This window comes from Anneissia japonica, unplaced genomic scaffold, assembly GCF_011630105.1.
Source record: "Anneissia japonica isolate Jap-2015-1 unplaced genomic scaffold, ASM1163010v1 scaffold2471_len1564793_cov202, whole genome shotgun sequence".
Classification (NCBI taxonomy): Eukaryota; Metazoa; Echinodermata; class Crinoidea; order Comatulida; family Comatulidae; genus Anneissia; species Anneissia japonica.
This window is the reverse complement of record NW_022709610.1, coordinates 1,297,086-1,318,869: the sequence shown is the minus strand read 5'-3', so window position 1 is coordinate 1,318,869 and position 21,784 is coordinate 1,297,086. Positions and strand designations below refer to the sequence as shown.

The window sequence follows — 21,784 nt, the reverse complement described above, 5'->3', positions numbered from 1 at the left end:
CAAAAGAACAGAAGCTTGTTATTTTTAATGTATTTAATCTTGAATTTTCTAATGTTTCTTAATTCATTTTAAAAAATTATTTTAAATAAAAAAGAATTTGTTTTTGTATTAGTTTCAACTTCATCCAAAAAGGAGTTTCTGTAAAAAGGGAGAAATTATTTGTTTGTCCTTGTTTTCAAAATGTCTATCTACTTTTAAATTTTGATTTTTAATTTTAAAAAGATCATGCGTGTGAACATGGCTCCTACATGAATGTGCATGTTGGTTTGTACAAACTTGTCTTTGAGTCGGGTTAACCCACTGAAATCTAAAATGCACTAAAATAAAAAAAAAAAAAAAAAAAAGGAAAAAAAAAAACAATCTGCTATCTAAAAACGCCAAAGATTAAGTTAGTTCTAGCTATGTCTGGAAAAGCCTGGGAAGATTTTTAAATTTAGTAGACTCAAAATCGAAGTGGTTTGAGGCTTCACTTTACAGAATATAGCACTATTACGGTGGCTACCTGCCACCTGCTAATTTTCCCCACGGATTATTTTCTACCTAGAGAGTTATTCCCCAGGCTATTCCCCCACCCTCCCATTTTTTTCGATGCATTGTTCCTCCTAGTTTTCCTATTGATTTGTTTCCATCAGGTTATTTTCATTATACTTTATAAGAGAGAGAACATATATATATTTTTTTTTTATTTTGTGTCTTCTTTATAGGCCTATCAATTAATTATTGTCTAGTCATTGTAAGGTTACACTAAAAAGGTGTGCGATGATACAAAAGCGTTATTCAATCAATTGGCTAATTGACTATTGATGCATTCGCAATACAGTATTGATGAAGCCTAAATACACATTGTAGATACGTTTTGAAAGTTTAAATCCAGTTTTACATAAGAAATAGAGGAGAGAAAACAGGATATCATAATAACATGTTTCCTCTTTTGGAATTTCGATATCACACCTATTTTCTAGTCGTTCTATATACGGTACCCATTTTTCTCTGCATCCACAAAAAAACACTCCGGCAAGTAGCGGAAGTATTATTTCTGTACTTCTACAGTACTTTTGAGGTCAATACCCATTAGTGATTCTCATCTACGATACGCCTACTTTTATTTCAAATTATGTGTTACTGGTGATGGTAGCACATACGCCTATATCATTAAATATATTTCATTTAATTTATGTACGAAAGTGTGTTCTTCAGGCCTATCAGTTCATCGATCTATGGAAGAAAGACTACGTATCCAACTACTCAATAATGTTGGAATATAGAATACATGCCAAGTTGGAGTTAGCTAGAGGCTTGAGATTTAACAGGAAATAAACCCAATTGACGTGAGTCGAGGGCCCGTCGAAGGGCCCCGAAAAATGTTGGGTTTAGGTGCTCTCTGGTGTACTCTGAATATCTCTATTGCTGAAATTAAACCTCAAAAATAACGATAGAATTTTCGATGATCTGGGCCTGATAAAATATAGAATTGCAAGGGTTTATAGTAGGCCTATTTCGATAAAAAGTTTGGGTTTAATCAAATAAAGCTTGAGATTAGTGGAAAGGTGAGATTTTAGAGAGTGCCTTGAGAGCTTGAATTTGTTCGAAAAGCGTGAGGTTCACGCTGGATGCGTGAGAATTCGTATGATATAGGCATAATAATATATTGACTATATATTTTTGATTTATTTTCTATGGTATAGGCCTAAGAATGAGAAAAAATCACCTGAACTTTTTTTAAGAGAGGTAAAACCTTGAATTTTGAAGAAGATTAAAGGTAATTAAAAGACACCTCAGAAGTCGGGAAAGCTCATTTCCGGCCATCTAGGAATCAAAATTTTCCCGGGGAAGGATCCCTTTCATTTTTGAGTTTATGGGAAAATGAACACCCCCCCCCCCCCCTCTTTCAAATCCTGGATCCGCCACTGCAATGAGATGTATTTCTATCACTCGGTGATAGAACAATAAATACAACTTGGAACAAGTAAGATTACGAAGCATATCTAATGCCATCCTGTATATCAGTTGATACAAAAGTCAATTAAAATTCACTTTAACATCAATTCAAGAGAGATTTACTTTGATTGAATTGTAGTGTCTAGTTTACATAATATTAAACAATAATCGTGCAGGAAATACTCGACCAGTTGAGCATGTTGTTTGCATAAGCCTCATGATATTAAGAGCATTTAGAACCGTCTTACAATAACATGAGGAATATTCAACAAGTATTCTTTTTTTCTTTGTAATGTACCGGGGTATTCTGAATTAATGACTAAATTACATTTAATAACAATAACGTAAACTGCTCTAATTGGCGCTCGTAACACTTAATTATGGATAGGGGGCTTATAATGTACAAATTACGTGGATATTGACGTAGCTTTTTACCGCCAAAGAGTTCATGTATTTCTGCCTTTTAGCAAGATTAAGCAAAAACCAATGAATGAATCATCATAAAATTTGATGGAGTGGTACATATTGATCTAAGGAACAGGTAATTAAATGTTAGGGTGTTAAGATCAAAGGACAAGGTCAGCCAATGGATTCAATGGTCAGGGGCCCGGGTAAAGACTTCACTAGCCTAGCCTAACTACCTAACTAAATTAAGTTATGTACCTACCTCCCCGTTTAAGAAGCAGTAAAGTAAGGCCACGATGAAGCCCTGTATTGCAGGGAGTAGTTTAAAAATACAAACTGTAAAAACAATAAGTACTTTACTCTCAGTTGGTTCGGTGACCGGCGATACCAAATACATGAGATTGCAAACTCCAAGTAGTGGCGTTAAAACGGCCGTCGCTTTGATTGCTTTCCTATCGAAATATAACAATGGAGTTATGTTCTGTTATTGTGAATGAAAAATATTGATATTTTACATTGACATGCATGTTACTTTTATTTCACACGACGAGCTAGAGACATAAAACAGTGCAGACCGGAAAGTCAATTAATAGGAACGTAAATTAGTATGGTATGTTGAACATCAGCTCTGATATCACCAACATTAAGTGATGTTGGGCCCGGTTAGTACGGATGCGAGATCATAATTATGATAATATGCTCCGCGGTACGTTTTTTGTGTTTTTTAACATTGTCTAACAGGTTATAATTTTTTTAATGTATTATATCATGATCTTGAAGGCCTCTGTTTGATACATATAATGTAGCCCTATGCGATTGCTTGATATCTGATAGCGCTATGTGACTTTTAGTATGTGAATATTCTGATATGTGATATATAATATGACATATGATATAATTATGATATATGATACATGTTATGAACATATACGAGGATACATGACTAAAGAATCTTGATTGATTTGTTAAATTAATTTAAACTTGTTGTCTTGTCTATGCATTGTATGATTCTGGTGTAATTAATCTGTAAGCACGTGATAACCAATTCGGGGAAAACTAGACTTACTGTAAGCAACTTTTTTTGGAATGCCTATATGCGCTCATATAATATAGGCCTATAGAAAAATCAATCATTATTTATTATTGCTCTAGCACTGCAATGACTAATATATAAAGGTAATATTTCAATCTATATAAAACTCGTATTATCTTTCATTGCATGCGCCAAGAAAATAATAATTATGTCATAAACGTCATCGGTTTTCCCAAGTTGGTAGTAAACGGCAACTTCAAAGGGTACGCTAAATGACGTAATCTATCCATTTATTACAATTAAACATTTTATTCTGCTCTAATTAACTGGCACGGACTTACATAAATCATTATTGTATCTATATGCCACAATTCGACTTTACTGAATACAATCTATCTACTATTTTACAGTACAACAGATAACTAAATGTTAAAGACGCACTCTCTGCAAACAAAATCGATACCCTCAACAATTCAATTTACATTTTGACTAGCAAATTTAAAAGAATCGAGTAAGTTAAGAACTTTCAACCAGAAAACGTTTTTTTTATTTTGCGGATTTACAGACATTTTACCGTTTAAAAAATCCTGAAATTGATTACCAGTCAAATTAAGGGTTTCTGCAGAAGAATACGGAAAAGGTACAGGCCTAATTTAACACCCTTTTTCACACTCGCGAATTCTCTTTCCTGGATTCAACACATAGGCCTATATATACTATGTGTATATATAGGCCTGTATACATATTCGTGTTAAATAAATAATATTTCAAAAATACGTCAACTTGACTTTTGTTCTTATTATCATCGCCTTCACCAACACACACACACACACACACACACACACACACACCCACACACACACACACCCACACCCACACAAAGGGTGTGATAACATATATTAACAGTATTTATTTCGAGTGGAAATAGGAGTGCTCGAAATATTCGAAATATTTCGAGCACTCCTGTGCTCTTCCTTCTTTCATTATTTATTCTTGTTTGCTAAATTCAAAGACTTTTTAATCATACGTGTTATCGCTGAGGAAGAGCACAAGAGTGCTCGAATTATTCGAAATAAAAACTTGTTTTATGTCTATTATGTCAACGTATAGGTTTCTTCTTTGTGCATTCGTATTCATTTTATATTATCATAGGCCTACGTGGAACCTTGTTTGTAATTTGACATTAAGTTGGCTGTTTTATTATGTTCTTACTTGATAATTTACTTTAATTTTGATGTCCCCCCATTTTGAATTGTTTTTAGGCTTTTCTTAATGGCAGTTTGAGAAATAGAAAAGCCCTCATATTTCACAAGTGTAATGTCGGGACGACATTCGCTAAAACAGGGGAGGATGTAGTAGGATGTATTTTTTTTTTTTTTAGTTGCTATTAAGTAATTTTACTGTATGTTTCTAATTACATTAAATCCACTATCCCGTAACCAAAGATACTATACAACGCAATACTGTTTTAGCCTGTAGGTGAATGACCCACTGTAAATAATACTGTAATATATAAATCACATTCACAACACTTCGCAAGATGCCGGTGTGAAAGCAGAAAAAAGTAATTTAAATCAATTGTTAAACATTTATCTATGTGGAGATGATATTATGCAAATGTTACTGCGACTACGATTAATTTGAAATTCAAAATAATCAGTTTCGTACTAAAAAAAAAAAAGAATCTACATTCATTCAATCATTATTGACAACAAAAATTATTTTTTGAATTCTAACATTAATTAAAATGTGCTATCAAAGTCTGATCGTTGATAGAGTATCGACCATAATAATATGGGCACATAAAAAATACCGTAACAATGATAGGCCTACAGTACTACTGTAATAACATTAACAACAATGCCGGCAAACTCCTACAGGTTTTGACTACTGTATCTAACAGGGAACAGTGAATTTCACTATTCACAAATTCGTAGGTAAATTTTATATTAAACAGGGCAAACGCCGAGTCGTTATGCTCGTATCTAACTTGTATCTAAGTTCAATAACTAATAAATCCTTTAAAAGCAATATTTTATCTTGAATCGTAATACATCAACAATTCATCAACAGAACTCAGCCTATATTTTAAATTCAGTATTATTAAATCAGCAGCATATAAACTATTAATATAACGTGTGTGTTATAATGTGTTATTTTCATTTTATAGTTTTAATAAATAATTGTTTCGAATTTGATTCATGTTCTCTCTAATATTACAAAAAAAAACACGTTTCCAATATATATGTTATCATTTTGTGTTTTTTTTATAATAATGTATAAATCATTTTAGCAGCAATATCTTTCTCTTGATTCATAACATATCTTGCGTCTCCAACAATCGTAAAGTGCCGTATTGGTATTTTAACCCAGAATCAAGATTGTCATAATGTCAACTGGCCATCATAACAACCAAGACTTTCCACGGCATGGGATTTGTTTTTTATTTGTTATGTACAATTTCCTTATACATTGAAAACAAAATATTTTAAGAATTACGAAGAAATACGCATACTGCTCTTATTAATTTGCAAATCAAAATTAGGTTTTGATCTGTTAATACCTCTGAGATAAATCCGTACTTGGAATTATTTGTACATGGTTTACCATAGGCATACATCTAACGACATTATGCTATCTTAACTTGCACACGTATTATTCAAAATAGTGTTTATACATTTTCTCTAGGCTTATATAGGAGGATAAGATTGATTATATTAACAAAATGAGAGCAGAACCATGATTGTATTCACTGAACTACTATTATGTATCATTATCATTATTTATAATTACAGTTAGGTTTACAGCAATACATTATCGTCATAATCACCATCACCATCATTATTATCAAAATCATTATCATGATTTAAATGTGTAATTGAAATCATTATTAAGCTTACCGTACAAGCTGGCTTTCTCCAGAATTGTTCTGACGTAGCTTTGTGACGAGAACTCGAATAATGTTGACAAGAAGAACGATATTAATCTGCGTTTGAATGAAGAAAAACCGCTGTAGTACAAATTGATCGTCAATTTCTGTTATTGGTAGTGAATTGTTTGAAGTGGTCGACTTAATCGACGTCAACTAAGGTTAGAAACAATTTCTATCATTATTATGGCCTAAAATGGAGTTTGAACTCAAACCAGCTTAGCAAAGATCGAAGGATAAAAATAATTTAAGTAGGCCTACAGACATCAAGGAAAGCAAATAAATAGGAATCAAGCATTGTAATTGGCTCAGTTGTTTTTTCTCCAAGTTTTGTTGTTAAATAATTAATTATATTTTAAAATGGATGCTAAACAGGAAGAAAAATTCAACATTGGGTAAGTAAACGAGATTACACAGCCAGAGAAAAAACCAAAGCTATTTTTAACATAGTCTTCCATTAGGCATAGACAAGAAGTTACTGTTGTATAAACCTTTTCGATACAGGAGAGTATTCTTACCGTGAGTAACAGCAATCGTGGTACTTCAATAATAGAGTAGTACCCTGATTTGTAATAGTCATGCCAACACCTATTGAGAATTGAAGAAAAAACATTAGTTAATTGTAAAAGTTTACTTTTCTTCATTAACGTCTTTTTACCGTATTTTAATACTCAATTTATCTACTTACGGTAAAGTATACGACCTTGACATGGATATTACCCACGGTAGAATGAAAGGTAAGGGAGACACTACAAAAAACAAAAACAAAACATAAAAAGAGTTTATATTGAGTTAAACATCTGCATCAACAAATAATTACAAACATTATTTATAGACATAAGTATAAGATACAATTAAATATGATGGGGAAATGGTTAATACTAAACACAGGCTTATAATACATAGCCTATATAAGTTCAGTTCAACTACGCATGTGCAAGAGTGTGATGAAAGAGGAGAGAATTACTTTTTATAACTTGTTCAGGGAACCCACCGACTGCAAATCTAGATGATTTCGAATAAAAATAAAATGTTATTTTGGGCCAATTAGCGCACCCGCTGCCACGAAATAGTGAAAATTTTAGAAAAAAAAAATGTTTTTCTTTATTTTTATTACGCCCTCCGCTGCCTTGAAATCTCCAGAGATAAGATAAGTACATTTCTTCCTAATTAGCCCTATATAAATTTGAAGTTTATAATAATAATAATAATATGTCGTTCTTATATAGCGCTTAATGCCTTAACAAAGCCTCTAAGCGCTTCACATTATTACCCCGGTCATTGGATCACATTGAACACTAAACGAAATTATTAAATTAAATTATATCTCCATAATATTGCGGCTAGTAATCAGCGCAGTGTTGGAACCTACCAGGTACCCACTTGTACTCCTGGGTGGAGAGAGGTAACCATAGATAAAGTGCCTTGCCCAAGGACACAAGCGACTTGCACAGCGAGAGTTTCGAACCCCCGACCTCAAGGTTGGGAGTCCAAGCCACAACCGATGCGCCAACCACTTCTACCAAAACCTACCATAACCATCCCATTTTACATTCACCAATAAAATTTCATTTTTATTTTCTCCTCCGTCTACTCTGGATGTTTTTGGCAAAAGTATTTGCTTAATAAGAAAACAAAATTGTATACATAGGGGCCTATACATTTTATTTTTATTCCGTTCTTACTCCAATGATATTTAGAATAAGTACGCGAAACAGGGAATTAAATCACATTTGAATTCCAGCAGCAGAAAGTTGTTTATTATTTATTATTATTAATATTTATTATTTATTATTATTATTATTTATCTATATATTAATTCTGCTAATCGCCACCACGTAACTTCCCCTATCTCCTCCGAAACCGTTGGAATGTGCTCATATTTCATACACTGGGGCTTCATATATGTCACGACCACGTTCCGCTACTTTTTAACGTTGGATATTCGATAACAACGGAAAAAAACAGCCAAAAACCACAGAAAATCAGTACCTGTTTCGCCATGTTTCGCAAGTTGGTTAGGTCACGTAAATACAATTAATAATAATAATTTATTAGGAACTACACTTTTCAACCAGTGGCACACTTCTCAATAGAAGGTGCGTCCAAAACAATACAGGGTACAGTAAAGTTCACAAAAAATAGACTTATGCTAAGAAAAAGACAATTCAAATTTTCAAAAGGGACATAAAAGGAAAAGTAAAAAGAAACTGTTCAGTTATGTAAAAAAATTAAAAGCAATCCTAAACTAAAAACTTAAGGCAAAATAAAGTGATGAAAGCAAACACACATGAACAATTATACAAACACCATACAAACGTACACATACATAAGTGCATTAACTTCTGATCGGTTGTTGAATTTATAAATTGATTCCAAATAGGCCTATTTGTATTTATTATTTCATGTTCAAGCTTTGCTAGTTCTTCCAATCTGATGTTACGGAGGGAAGGACATGAAAAAAGAAAATATCTAATATCTTCAATTGAATAAAAGCTACAAATAGAAAAAATGCCATCATTATTATCGGACCAACTTGAAATTCGTCTTTGTAACGGTAAAGTATTGGAGCGTAAACTAAATTTGATGCAAAAACCATCAAAATCTGTAGTTTCAAGTAAATATTTTTCTAGGCAAGGGCTTTTCTTAATAATTGAGTAATCTGAAAGAAAGATTTTTGATCAAGATTACTTCTCCAATCAGCACAAGCTTGTTCTTCAAGTTTATTCAAAATTTAAGTTGGTCCAACTTCCGATGGGATAATCAATGGTATCACATATTAATTTAAAAATTTTCTGTTTCACATTTTGAGAAAACATTGGAAACACATTTAAGAAATTTAAAACGCAAATTATCAAAGTTACTATCCATGTGTTGTAAAGCCTTAAATAAAAGTTTTGGCCACCGATGTGATTCCATAATGTATAATGCGATGAAAATATGTTTTGCGCGAAATATCCTGCATAACATTAATTGGCAGCCAGCCAAGTTCACCATACAAAGTTTGCACGTGGGGTATTTCTAGTTGCTCAAAAACCTGGTTCTCACGAGAGCCTTAGTATCCGGATCGGGAACTAACCGTTATTAGCATCTGCGTGAGAACGCCCGATCGGTTAGCGCTAACAGTTAACAGTATCCGGATACCGCTAACAGTTAGCAAGTTGAGCGCGTTTTTATCATCAACCAATCGCACGTACGCGTTTACAATTTCCAGTTTCTTACTGGCCAGTGATTCGATGATCATATTTTTGGTATCCGGATCGGGATTTTCTCAAATGGACGCACGGCAGCTACCGGTTAGCAGGATCCGGATCCTGCTAACCGTTAGCAGCCGTGTGAGAACATAGCCTAAGTATATAGCGTGCCATCTGCAATTAACCACATCTATTCTGTACTGCAATGCTTCGGTCTAAAAATTATCGAGTCAGGCCGTGAAAGAACCAGACTATGTTTCGCAGCGTCATTAGTACCGCCCAGTACTTCTCACGTTCGTCAACAAAATGGGTGACAAGCATGTTCCCGTAACTCTTCGGAGTACACATTGCATTATACTGGAAATATTGTAGTTTTATGGCACGAAACATCAGCAATAAATGGCATGTTTTAGAAGTCGATCAGGTAAAAATAAAAATACACCTGGGCACAAGCCATGATATAACCTCGGCCTAACCATACCGGCTAGGCTAACCATACAAAGGGCACAGCCCTAGCCTGGCGTGGCCTACCTTAGCCTATGGTTTCGATCACAGATAGGCCTAGACCTAGGGGCCTATCTCAGGTGTTTAGCATACCTAGGACCTATCCTCTATCTCTCGTATACGGGTCTAGTTGGATAGTGCATAAGATAGATAGGGTCAAGCCAGCTCCACCAATTAATACCTTTGAATTTACGTAAACACGTCGGGACAATGTTTACGGGTTCTTTTAAATGTCAGTAGTTCGGATAAGCCTTACATGCATCCACCTTGATTCAAAACAAACACTTCATTCATGCCCAACAAGGCTAGGCATACTGTATTATTTCTGTATACAAGAGGGTAGCCCAAAGCAACAGGGGAAGATCCAGTAGGGGAGAGGGAGTCGCTGGGAAGGACTCCTGTCCCCTTTTGCCACTATTTAAAAACAATTTCAATGCAATATATGTGCTATTCGCTTATTCAATTATTCTGAAACTGTTGTGCGCCCCCTCACCATCCTCCTGTTTGAATCATTCTGGATCCACTCTTGATCACACTGCACAATAATTCCTCACAAGGACTAGAGTGTGCTGCAAAGACACTCAAAACATTAACTACAAAGACGTCCTTCAGAAAAATAATGACATATGTAACCATAACACTCACAACGATTGGCTCCTCAACTTCCCCATTCAACAATGTACATGATCGCCACCTAATTCCCCGACTCAACGGGTGTATGCTTGTTGTTGTTGTTGTCTGTGTCGTTGTTGTTGTTGTTGTTGTTGTTGTTGTTGTTGTTGTTGTTGTTGTTGTTGTATTTATTAGATATATAGCAGCTACGCAAATCTATCTTGAAAGCTCTGGGGCAATTGTTTTCACTATCGAATATCTCTGATCTTTAGCTGTAATACAATTATGCTCACGTGAAGAAGGGTGATGTCCAAACCCGTTGTGCTAATTTTAAATACATTAGTGACAAGACAGATGTAGACATGTTACATTCACTAAAATGTGCCTCATGTTGCACAAGAAATAGCACATGTTCCAATAGACGGGACGGCCTGAGATTAATTATAGATACTGTTACACCCTCGACTGTGAATTATGAACGATAAATTGTATCTCGAAAGGGATACTTTAATAATATACCGTAGTTAAGCCACCGAATCCGAATTGGTTATTTGATGGCAAGCAACAAGATACGCTGATAACTAAGTATGATTACTGTATGTTAATGCTACACGAACCTCATCTTAGATTAGATTGGAGGCAATATTACTGATACGGAGAGCGTTTTCTATTAAAACACTGATCTAAAGACATGCACAAATAATCATTATTTGATTGACTAGTTTAAAACACATTCACTGTAAAAGATCAAATATGTAGAACCTGAAATTCATCATTCTCAGTCTAAACGTTACGTTCGATTCTGTATTGAAATTAAATACAATATTAAATTACATTTTTTAATTTATAATAAAAATTCATAACAGTTTAGGCATACACATCTTATCAAGTATAATACAGTACAATACAATTACAAGAAAAAATTCAAACTACCACAAATATCCCGCATTTTAAGTGCGATCGTGCAATTTGCTCAAAGCAGTTCTTACTGATTCTTAGCCTAGCATAAAAGTTGCGGCTTAGATAATTCCATATAAATTAAATTTTGTTTTCGATTCCGATTGATTTACCAATGTGAATGAAATGGATAGTTTTATTAATATTGTGGTATTAAATAACCATATCTTATCCATATACTGTATAAAGCAGAAAGGAACATTAATCAAACCGCTAGTTCTTCAACTTTATCTTTATTGCTTACAATTATTTCTGTACATTTATTTATTAGATACAGCATTGTTTTAGACGTTAAAGCCATTTCGTCTGCTATTATTATATTATATTGGATTATTGTTGTCTGTTTTTATACGAAAACATATATTTGTCTTGTCTTGTCTAACGCCAATTGTGCAGCAAAATGTTAATGTCTGTTAATGCTGTGGTTTATCTATATTACTGTGCCGTTTTTGTAGTATTATAATGCGGTACCGGTAGCATACTAATAATTTGCTATATGATTTGGTAGAGTTCTACTTTAATTATAACAGTTTGTCAAAGGCTATGTTCTCACACGGTTGCTAACGGTTAGCAGGATCCGGATCCTGCTAACCGTTAGCTGCCGTGCGTCCATACTAGAAAATCCCGATCCAGATACCAAGAATATGATGATCGAATCACTAGCCAATAAGAAATTGGAAATTGTAAACGCGTACGTGTGAGAACCAGGCTATAACTAATTTGATACAGTAATAATTGAAAGGTACAGAGAGCTTTCTAGTTTGAGTACCATGATGCCTGAGGAGCGCCCTTATGGAGGACCATGTTTGGGATATTGATAAACGGATCATTCTTTCGTTTGTTAAAGCCAAGTATCAGCGCTAGGGATAGCAGTAGCATTAGCAGTATCAGTAGTAGTGGTTGACAACGTTGGTTGTAGTAGCAGTAGTAGTAATATTATAGTCGTAGTAGTAGTAATTAAAATAACCCAAATGGGTGATGATGAGGGTGATAATGATGATGATGATCATCATCATCATAATCATGATCATATTAAAACAGCAAAAATAGTAACTTACTCCAGCCAAAAATGTAGTATAGAATAAATCTTGGACTCCCAAACACAGACGCTGACACCAACCCATTCAAGTAGTAACCTTCAATAAACATCCATGCAAATAAAGCAAAGCGGCTGTACTCCCTCAGAACCACGATGATTTCACATAATATTGGCTGCAAGGACACAAATCAGAGGCGTTCATAATTTAGTTTTAAAACAAATTTTAAAATAATGGATCAAGATAAGTGTACAGTACTATATATTCATGTGTCGTGTACTATATATTCATGTGTCGTGTACTATATATTCATGTGTCGTTTTACTGCAAAAATCGTTGATATTAACTTCCTGGTCAGATAACATGTTAACATGATAACAACAGTGCATAAAAATAATGTTAAAAATAGAAATAAATAATAAAATGAATCAAAATTAATGCCGAAATACCACAATGAAAATCCAAATGGAAGAATTAATTGAGGCAATGAAAACCGAATGAGACGAACAGAAGCAATACAATTTTAACTAACAATAGGAAATTACTTTACTTAATTAAAGCAATAAACAAATCATATCAAGATAGAGATATGAAGTGCTCACCCAAGCTTGGTAGCCATCACAAAATCATGAATAATGTATATTTGTAAGATTTAAAATTAGTTTAGCAAGTTTAAAGATAACAATATTATTATATTTATTAAGATACATAAATGTATGAAAAAGATCTCACATGAATCGATGATCATCAATAATGTTTCTCAGACCTGCGTATTGTTAGCTTAACAGAATAGTACTAGTACCACTATGATATTTGATATTGTCAATATGTTAAGAAAATTAAAAATGTATACACAGTAATGGCAAATAACGTATTAAATTATAATAAGTGTGTATTTGTAAGTGTTTCAGTCTACACTTGAACTCTATCCGGACCACGCCTGCTACATCCAAACAAAAAAAAATAAAAAAATATTTCCAGATCCCCACTCAGGTGCTTCACAACTCCCTACACAATGCAAAAAACAAATGATTTCATACATTCAATAATTAAAACCCTATAATATTTATTGGTCTATAGAAAATTACAGTTATTGCTTATTGGAAAGAAGAAACTTAATTAACATAACACTTAAGATAAACTTGAAATTATTGAATAAGGTTAAGATGTTGCGGCATTCTTTTATAGAAAATATTTATTGTTCACTCTTGCAATTATAGGCATATTAATATTTGTTGTACAATTGTGATTGTGAATACTATTAGTGTTTGGCGTAAAATTGTGAGTGTAACAGTGAGGCTGTGTTGGTGTACACTAAATTTTAATTCAAGGCCCTTAGTTATACTAAATTGTGAGTGCGAACACTAAGATTGTGTTGGTGTATACTCAACTTTGAGTGCAAGACCAAGGATGTGTTGGTACGATGCACAGTATATTGTTAGTGTGCTGTGTAGACACAATAACGTGCGAGTGTAGCACTAAGGCTGCGTTGGTGTAGGCCTACATTGTGAGTGTTAACATTAAGGCTGTGTTATGTGTATGTTAAACTGAGCGAACACTAAGGCTGTATCAGTGTACACTGTTATTATGGATAAGGCAATTTGGTGTACTACCTCAATCGAAAATCCATTTCAGTGTAAAAAGTGATTAAATTTGATGGCAATACCTATCACGTTTACCTGTCCTGTCAAAATCCCATTCAGGTTGACCTATACCACACCATTCATACTATTCTTATTTATCATTTGACGAGAATGGTACACCGTAAAGAGAATAACATTTAACCTATTTAAAACATCTAAGCATTCTGATGTATTCTAATAGGCTACAACTCATGACATCACTAAAATGTACGCGTACGTCCATTGACCGTTATATAAACTCTGTACGCATAGCTCGTGAGTGATTGAAAATGCGGGAATAGCACTTTAAACATGAAAGCTCAAGCTAACAATTTAACAGAAACAGAAAAACACATTTGACAGCAGCTGTAAATGGTAATTAATCCGGATGATATTGTGTGCTACTCATGAATCGCTGCATTGAAATCGCGCAAGAACCTCTGAATACGAATCGACGTAATTTTTGTTTGAAAGCCTCCAGGAGGAACATATGTATTTAGTGTCGTAAAATTTACATAATATGAGGCTAACAAGGAAATTGTATACACTTGACATCCGAGATACTTCAAATGCATTACCACACGTTTACGTCATCATTTGATTACCCCACAAATTCTGTTTCATTCTGACCCTGCGTTCTGGACCATGTGATTGGCTGGGCCATGCGCAGCACTCATTTTGTACATTCGAGTGCGATTATTAAATAGACCTATTCTATGCACGATGCTGCACAGTGCTCTAAAATAAAATCTCATCTGACAAAACAATAACCCCTGCTAATCTAACTATTCTTATAAATTTTTCGTGCGACATTTCGACGAATAAGAGAGGGAGATATAGATAAATAACTTTAATTGCTACCCCGAGGAGTGCAGCTTTTTCTTGAGTTATATTCGACAGTTCAAAGAATGAGGGAAGGAGAAATAGATAAATATCTTTAATTGCTATCATAAGGAATGTAACCTTTTTATATTATAGAGAATTTTCCGATCAAAAGAGCGATTAGTGAAACATATATTACTTAAGAGTTAGCTTGTGAACAGGTTGAAAGCGATGTAAATGTCAGAAACAATATGTACCGATAGAATAGTTCACTGGGACACCGACTGCCTGTCAACCCTCATTTCTTTCTAAATAACTTCACATTCGGCATTTTGACAAGCACAGTCGTTAACATCGGTTCAATTAGTTTCAAATAACCACTTCATAGTAAATTGAGATAAATAAAGAATCAAACTCCTTAAAATGGTGTACAACAATGTAGATATACAGCATGGTGTACATAATATAGGTGTTTGGTGCAGTTGTACAATGTAGGGTATGATACTACAGGCACAGACCCTTATGCTACAGTTGAGCCGTGGTGCAGGTTTACCATGAGGTGCATCATACTACAGGTGTGCCATGCTACAGGCGTGCCATGCTAGGTGTACCGTGCTTAAAGTGTACCATGTGGTGTACAAGTATGCCATGATATAAGTGTACCATGGTACATGTATTCACTGTGGAGTACCGTATTGATTCAAGATTCAAGATTGCTTTATAATAAACATGTGATAAATAAAATTCTTTTTGCTTGCTGCATACAATGAAAGATAAAGAGAGACAGTAAACGGCAATTATAAATATAAATTATAAATATGAATAAATAATTATTTATAATTATAAATTATAATTATTTATAATTATAATTATAAATATGTGTAAACATCGAAAAAACAACAAACGGACAAAATAAGATAATTAATGTACTTATCTACTATATTTATTATCTGGTAAATCTATCATTAAAATTAATTAATAGCATTGACTTGAATGAATTTCTCTGTGTATTTATGTGCCCTCAATTGGTTTAGTTCTCTAACTTTTGATAAGTAATACCAGTACACTGATTTAAAGCGTGTTTGGTGTCATTAATAATTTTAGTGAATTTCTTAATTAATAAGTAGTCAACATGAATGTCCTAGATTTTTGAAAAAAAGAATCAACATAAATATTTTACCTTCAATCTAAATGAATTTGTTCAAAGAGTTTACTACAATAATGCAGGTGTAATTAATACAGGTGTACAGGTATGCCATGGTAATATAAGAGTGTAGGCCTACCATAATACATATACTGTATATGTAAGGTATGATAATATAGGTGTACCCTACTACATGGTTAATAATATATATCTTTAATAATACATGTATCTACCACAATTATAAAACATACTTAAAATTCTCAATCAATATGTACATTCAGCTAGGCTTACCGTCGACAAAATTGAATCTGTTGGGATAATGGAGCACATATCCTCCCGAAAGAAACCGATTAATTCATCAACATCGATGATTGTCGTGATGGTACAGAAGATGATCAAAGCAAGAAACAGATGCTTATGGATGCGGGTACGGTGGCATTTTAGGGTGCTATGGGCATAACAAATAGATGATTGCTGAATTATGAAACACACATACACACACGTTGTCCTCACACTGAGGAAGAACACAGGAGTGTTTGAAAAATTTTTGTGATTTAATAAATTATATTGCTTCTAGTATGTTTACAACTCATAGCTGTTTTTATTGCTGTCTTTCTATATTCTTTATTTATCGAAGCAAACGTGGAATCTTCATTTTTTAATATGTATATATACTGTCTCTTATACACATCTAGATGTGTATAAGAGACAGATGCATTATGATTTATTAAATATCATGTGTTTTCGTAAAAAGTAATTAAAATAAGGGTCGTATTGGTGTCTATTACTTTTTAGAAATCCAGAAAGCACTAGTAATTTGAAAATAATGATATGTGTTCTTGATTGTTAAAAAAAAAAGTGTGTGATCCATTATGAAAGTTGACTTGTTTCATTATAGTCCATAATGATGTCCTCGGGTAGAGCACCGATGATGGTGTGCAGGAGCTGCCACAAGTAAAATAAAAACATTCTGACAATATAAAAAAAATATATGTAAGTGTACCTGTACGGAGCTTAATAGCGTGCTAAATGCGAAAATTGAAGCATTTTCCTTCGTGGATGAGTATGGATCTTGTGTTCCTTAGATGTGTATAAGAGACAGATATATATGTTATGCTATGCAATGCTCTTCACAGTTCATTAGTTTACTTCTATGCATTGTTTATCATGTCTAGTTAATATAGCCAGATTTTCATCTTTTACTTAAGACACTCTTACGCTGAGGAAGGCAGCAGGCGCTGCCGAAAATTTCGTTTAATAAATGTATACAGTATGTCTCAAACTATGTCAAAGTGCCCGGCGTTTATTATAACAACTGCAGTGTTATTCTTTATATATATATATATATAGACACGTATATGACAAAGAAATAAAGAAAGTATATTACATTGTAAACAATAAAAACTGTTCATGAGGATGACTATGACGACAACGATGATGATGATAATGAATAAAGACCATTATAAATAGGGTAATAATGTAATGCGTTGTTTTACGTTGTCATTTGTGACAATAAATATGATGTATGTTGCTGCGTATGTCTGTTATAATATATGATATCATTTTGTTTCTTTTAAAGCCGTTAATGCTTTGTACCTCACTTCCGTTTGTTCATTTCACAAATATGTGATATTTAATATAATACCATAGTGACTTTATTGTGGTCAGATATGTGGAATCGATTTGTGACAACGATGTCGAATAAATTTGTAACATAATTGCCAATTAAAAATGTTCATTCATAATGAAACAATATAAATACAAATTATGACGAACTTAAGATAATAAGGATGATGATAATGATTAAAATGGTGATCATAGTTTATTCAAATATGTAATAAATAAATAAATAAATTACATATTAACCGACCTGAAGTGAGTCAAAATAAATAGAGCGATTAAGAGGCTGACCAAAGACAGACAGATACAGAATAACTCCATCGATCTTCCAATTCCTGCAGCACCTTTCACAAACTGAAAATCAAAAAGAGATACTACATAAAGTTTTGAAATTTTACAGCAAAACAGTAAATTAATAAATCGTTATTAATTAATTATCATTAGTTAGATCATCTGCCGAAGAAGGTGGGAAATGTCTTCTAGCAAACAGTTACATCAACTTTGCACTGTTTTTATACAGACCTACACGCCAATTACCTAATATAATAAGTCAAAAATTCAATGATAATAAATTTCAGTTATATAGTCCAATATGCATCATGATAACGTGTTCATTTAACTTTAAAGTAATATTTAATACTTCTCTCTGAATATATTTTAATTCCAATTAATATTTTAGATTAGAAGTTTCAGTATGATGGAAATGGTACGAATTGGGCAATACGGTACAACGTTCGTTTTTTTTTTTTTTTTCAATTATTGTCTGATGGTGAGCATAAATCATGTAACTAATAATTATTAAAATGATGCAAGTATACAGGGAAAAAAATGCGAAACCTAATTACATTTTAAAAATAAACAAGGACCATACCTTAAATGATAATGGAGGAATTAAAAATAATGTGCAAACAGTACAATTAATATACAATACATCTATACTAAATCACTTAATTACTTAATTATTGTTATTATTATTTATGGTGTTCTTACTTTTTGCTGCTCTTTTGTTGCGACAGGTGCATCATCTTCTGCCTGCATGGATTCCTTCCAGTTTGCATCCAAACAGTCTTCTATATATATCCTTGGAACCCACGTTCCATTAATACCGCAGTCTCTAAACGTTGTTTCTTTAGCAAATGCAAAAATAAGATAATTGTTTTCAATCACAATTTCTAATTACCAATTATAATAAATCAAAATAATAAATTCAGAAATTTTTACGGAGCCATTTCAAAATTAAAGGTAACCAGACTAAAAATCTTTAGAAACTACGGAAGTTTTGAGATTCTTCTGTTTGAAAAGAAAATGAACATTGATCATGTTTACGTTTAAGCAGGCAAGTTATTTACAAAATGTTTATAAAACTGGTTATACTACAACATTTAATTATAAAAAAGCAATAAGATGTTTAATAATAGTACAGTGTGTGAAAAGAAATATTATTAATAATAATAATGATGACGATAACAATGAAGAGGAAGTTTCCATTCATTGTTGTATCAATTGTGTAAAGTTCATTTATTATTCTATTCTCAATCTATTACCATAATATAAATCTTAGAGTGTAGCTTAGCTCCCTCGGCTCAACTGGCGTAGCCAGTATTTGTGCATTAAAACGTGGAAATCTTTATTACTCTGGTGAGTCCCTGGTTCAATTCCAAATGATGCTCACCTTGTGTTTCAACTGGAAAGCTGAGATGCAAGTTATAATAGCGCATCGCTTTACTCATCCGAGAATTGCTAAATTCACCACCAGGAAGACACCACTGGGAATAAGTCTTCGGACTTTCGTGGGATTACACCGAAATATTTTAATTCAAAAACTCAATCAATCGATTATCCAGTCAATTATTCAATTAATTAAACAATTGATTAATCAATCCATCATTATTGAATGGTCAAGTGGAGATGTAGCTTGGTGGTTAAGATGCTTGCCTTCCAATCCCGGGGTCCTGGGTTCAAATCATGTGACAACACAGGGGTTTTTTTTCTCACGGACGACTAAAAAAAGCTGTCAAACTGGTGAATTATAAAACACTGAAGGGTACCAGCATTATTGCACATGGAGGTACAGTACTATAAAATTGGATACAGTGCCAGGCATTCAAGATAAAGTCAGGATTAATATAACCTTCAAAAATACTTCGTGCCAGCATCTTCTCATAAATTTGGTCACTGATGGGATGGGCATCGCAGTGGCAGAGATTCTAGTAGGCCTAATCTAGGAGACAGAGGGCACTTCCTACAGTAGTGGATAAATTCATAAAAACTGAAATTTGCCAATAAAATTTGGGACTTTGAAAAAGGTGGTCCCGGTCTCGACATAGAGGGGTCTGTGAATTAGAGGGGTGAAATTAGTGTTAAAAAAGTAGGTAATCAGTTGGTACTTTAAAAATTCCTATTAAAATAATAAGAATAATTATCATGTTCATAACAAATATAATTGAAAAAAGACAATTAAATGGGTCTAAATTAGAAATCAATAATTAGACACATAGGCCTATTAGAAAATTTGCAATATTAATAAACCTATCAAATTCAGTTTCCCGTTTTTATATCTTTTTGTCATGCTATACTTACTTTCTGGGTCTAAAACGATGAAATTATCCGGACATTTCATGTCTGTTCTTTCATTTGCCAAAGTTGTCGGCCAACAAAACGTACTATCCCACATTGCCTCACAGAAGGGTATACCTGTCAACAACGATATGCGAGTAAAACATGAGGTATAAGATGTAAACACTCCGGAAAATATTCTTATCCGCTGTCATAAATCACTGAACGACAGGAATATATTCATGGCACTGACGTAATCAGCAAAATATAGCTCACATAAAACTAATTATAAATCAGTCGTGACGTCATCACTTTAACTCCCAATGTTGTTTTCTTATCCCAAACCGTGCAATAATTTTTCATTAGTAGACTGTTTGCTTCACTTTTTTCGGTTCGTGTGCAAACGTCGAAACAACTTGTATAATTACCTAAGTTATTACACAAATACTAGTCTAAAATATCATTGTATCAGCTACACAATATACCTAGGAAAATCAAAGGTTCTTAATTGACCTTTCTTGTTTCTTTAGTTTATAGGCCTATAGTAGTTTCCTCCGCACTATCACTATTACTATTATTATTATTATTATTATTATTACTATTATTATTTATTATTTACTAATGCTGAAATATTTTATAAATATTGCTTACAGTCACTGAAGCGCGCAATATGACAAGTTGCCAATCATCTAGCACTAAGCTTATAGTTGTTAGGCTAAGCAAGAATTCTGTAACTCAGATACAAACTCTCATTTAACAACTAATAGCTTTATGCCAGTATCTATCAATGTTAACCGTGTAAAGTATACCTTAAATCCATGTTAACTACAGCCGCCATTAGTTTTCATACACTATTCAATTAATCATGACCCTTTCTACAAAAATAGGTCATCAAAACTAATGGTGTTACGAATTATTCGGTGACCCGAAATAGTTTTTACCCTGATCTCCATTTTGAGGCCATAGTGGCAACTGCATATCAATCGAAAGAAAGTTGTATATTGCAGTATAAATTCTAAATCAGAAACATCATCATTATTTCAGCCGTTATCGGCCCACTGCAGGGCGAAGGCCTCTCCCCAAGCAGAAACCATCCACGTCGGTCCTGCGCTGCCCTCGTGCAGGAAATACTGGATCCCACCATCTCAACCCTCCACCTGATTTTATTTGAGAAAGACCTAAAATCAGATGGGGGAAACATTATAGACGGAATTAATAAGTTACCAAATTATGGTTCAATAAGAAAGTATAAAAGTATATAGGCCTAACCAAAATCAACATGTGTAAACTAATCATGAATGATGCAATATTCATCATACGACTGGTTCAGTAACGGTACACGATTTCCCGACGAGGAGTAAACGAGAGATTGTGATACACCGTCGGTGAACGCACGGTAGAATAAACTTTC

At 33.4% G+C, this 21,784-nt stretch overlaps 2 protein-coding genes across 4 annotated transcripts in view; both read right to left on the bottom strand.

Annotated features, from left to right (window-relative positions):
• The window catches only part of LOC117106782 (PDF receptor-like), a 30,267-nt gene extending 12,100 nt beyond the window's left edge, over positions 1 to 18,167 (bottom strand). For all 3 annotated transcript variants that reach the window (XM_033248222.1, XM_033248224.1, XM_033248225.1), the window contains exons 1-7: positions 18,068 to 18,167; positions 16,489 to 16,645; positions 12,631 to 12,784; positions 6,994 to 7,054; positions 6,824 to 6,893; positions 6,277 to 6,362; positions 2,606 to 2,795 (exon numbers count right to left, since the gene is read on the bottom strand). In XM_033248222.1, coding sequence (XP_033104113.1) covers positions 2,606 to 2,795; positions 6,277 to 6,362; positions 6,824 to 6,893; positions 6,994 to 7,054; positions 12,631 to 12,784; positions 16,489 to 16,645; positions 18,068 to 18,138 — 789 coding nt within the window. In that variant the 5' untranslated portion in view covers positions 18,139 to 18,167. The remainder of the gene's footprint in view (positions 1 to 2,605; positions 2,796 to 6,276; positions 6,363 to 6,823; positions 6,894 to 6,993; positions 7,055 to 12,630; positions 12,785 to 16,488; positions 16,646 to 18,067) is intronic.
• Positions 18,168 to 18,339: 172 nt separating this feature from the next.
• Positions 18,340 to 21,784, bottom strand: part of LOC117106787 (corticotropin-releasing factor receptor 2-like) — a 21,934-nt gene continuing 18,489 nt past the window's right edge. Inside the window, exons 3-5 of the mRNA XM_033248230.1 lie at positions 20,398 to 20,511; positions 18,808 to 18,944; positions 18,340 to 18,354 (exon numbers count right to left, since the gene is read on the bottom strand). Coding sequence (XP_033104121.1) covers positions 18,340 to 18,354; positions 18,808 to 18,944; positions 20,398 to 20,511 — 266 coding nt within the window. The remainder of the gene's footprint in view (positions 18,355 to 18,807; positions 18,945 to 20,397; positions 20,512 to 21,784) is intronic.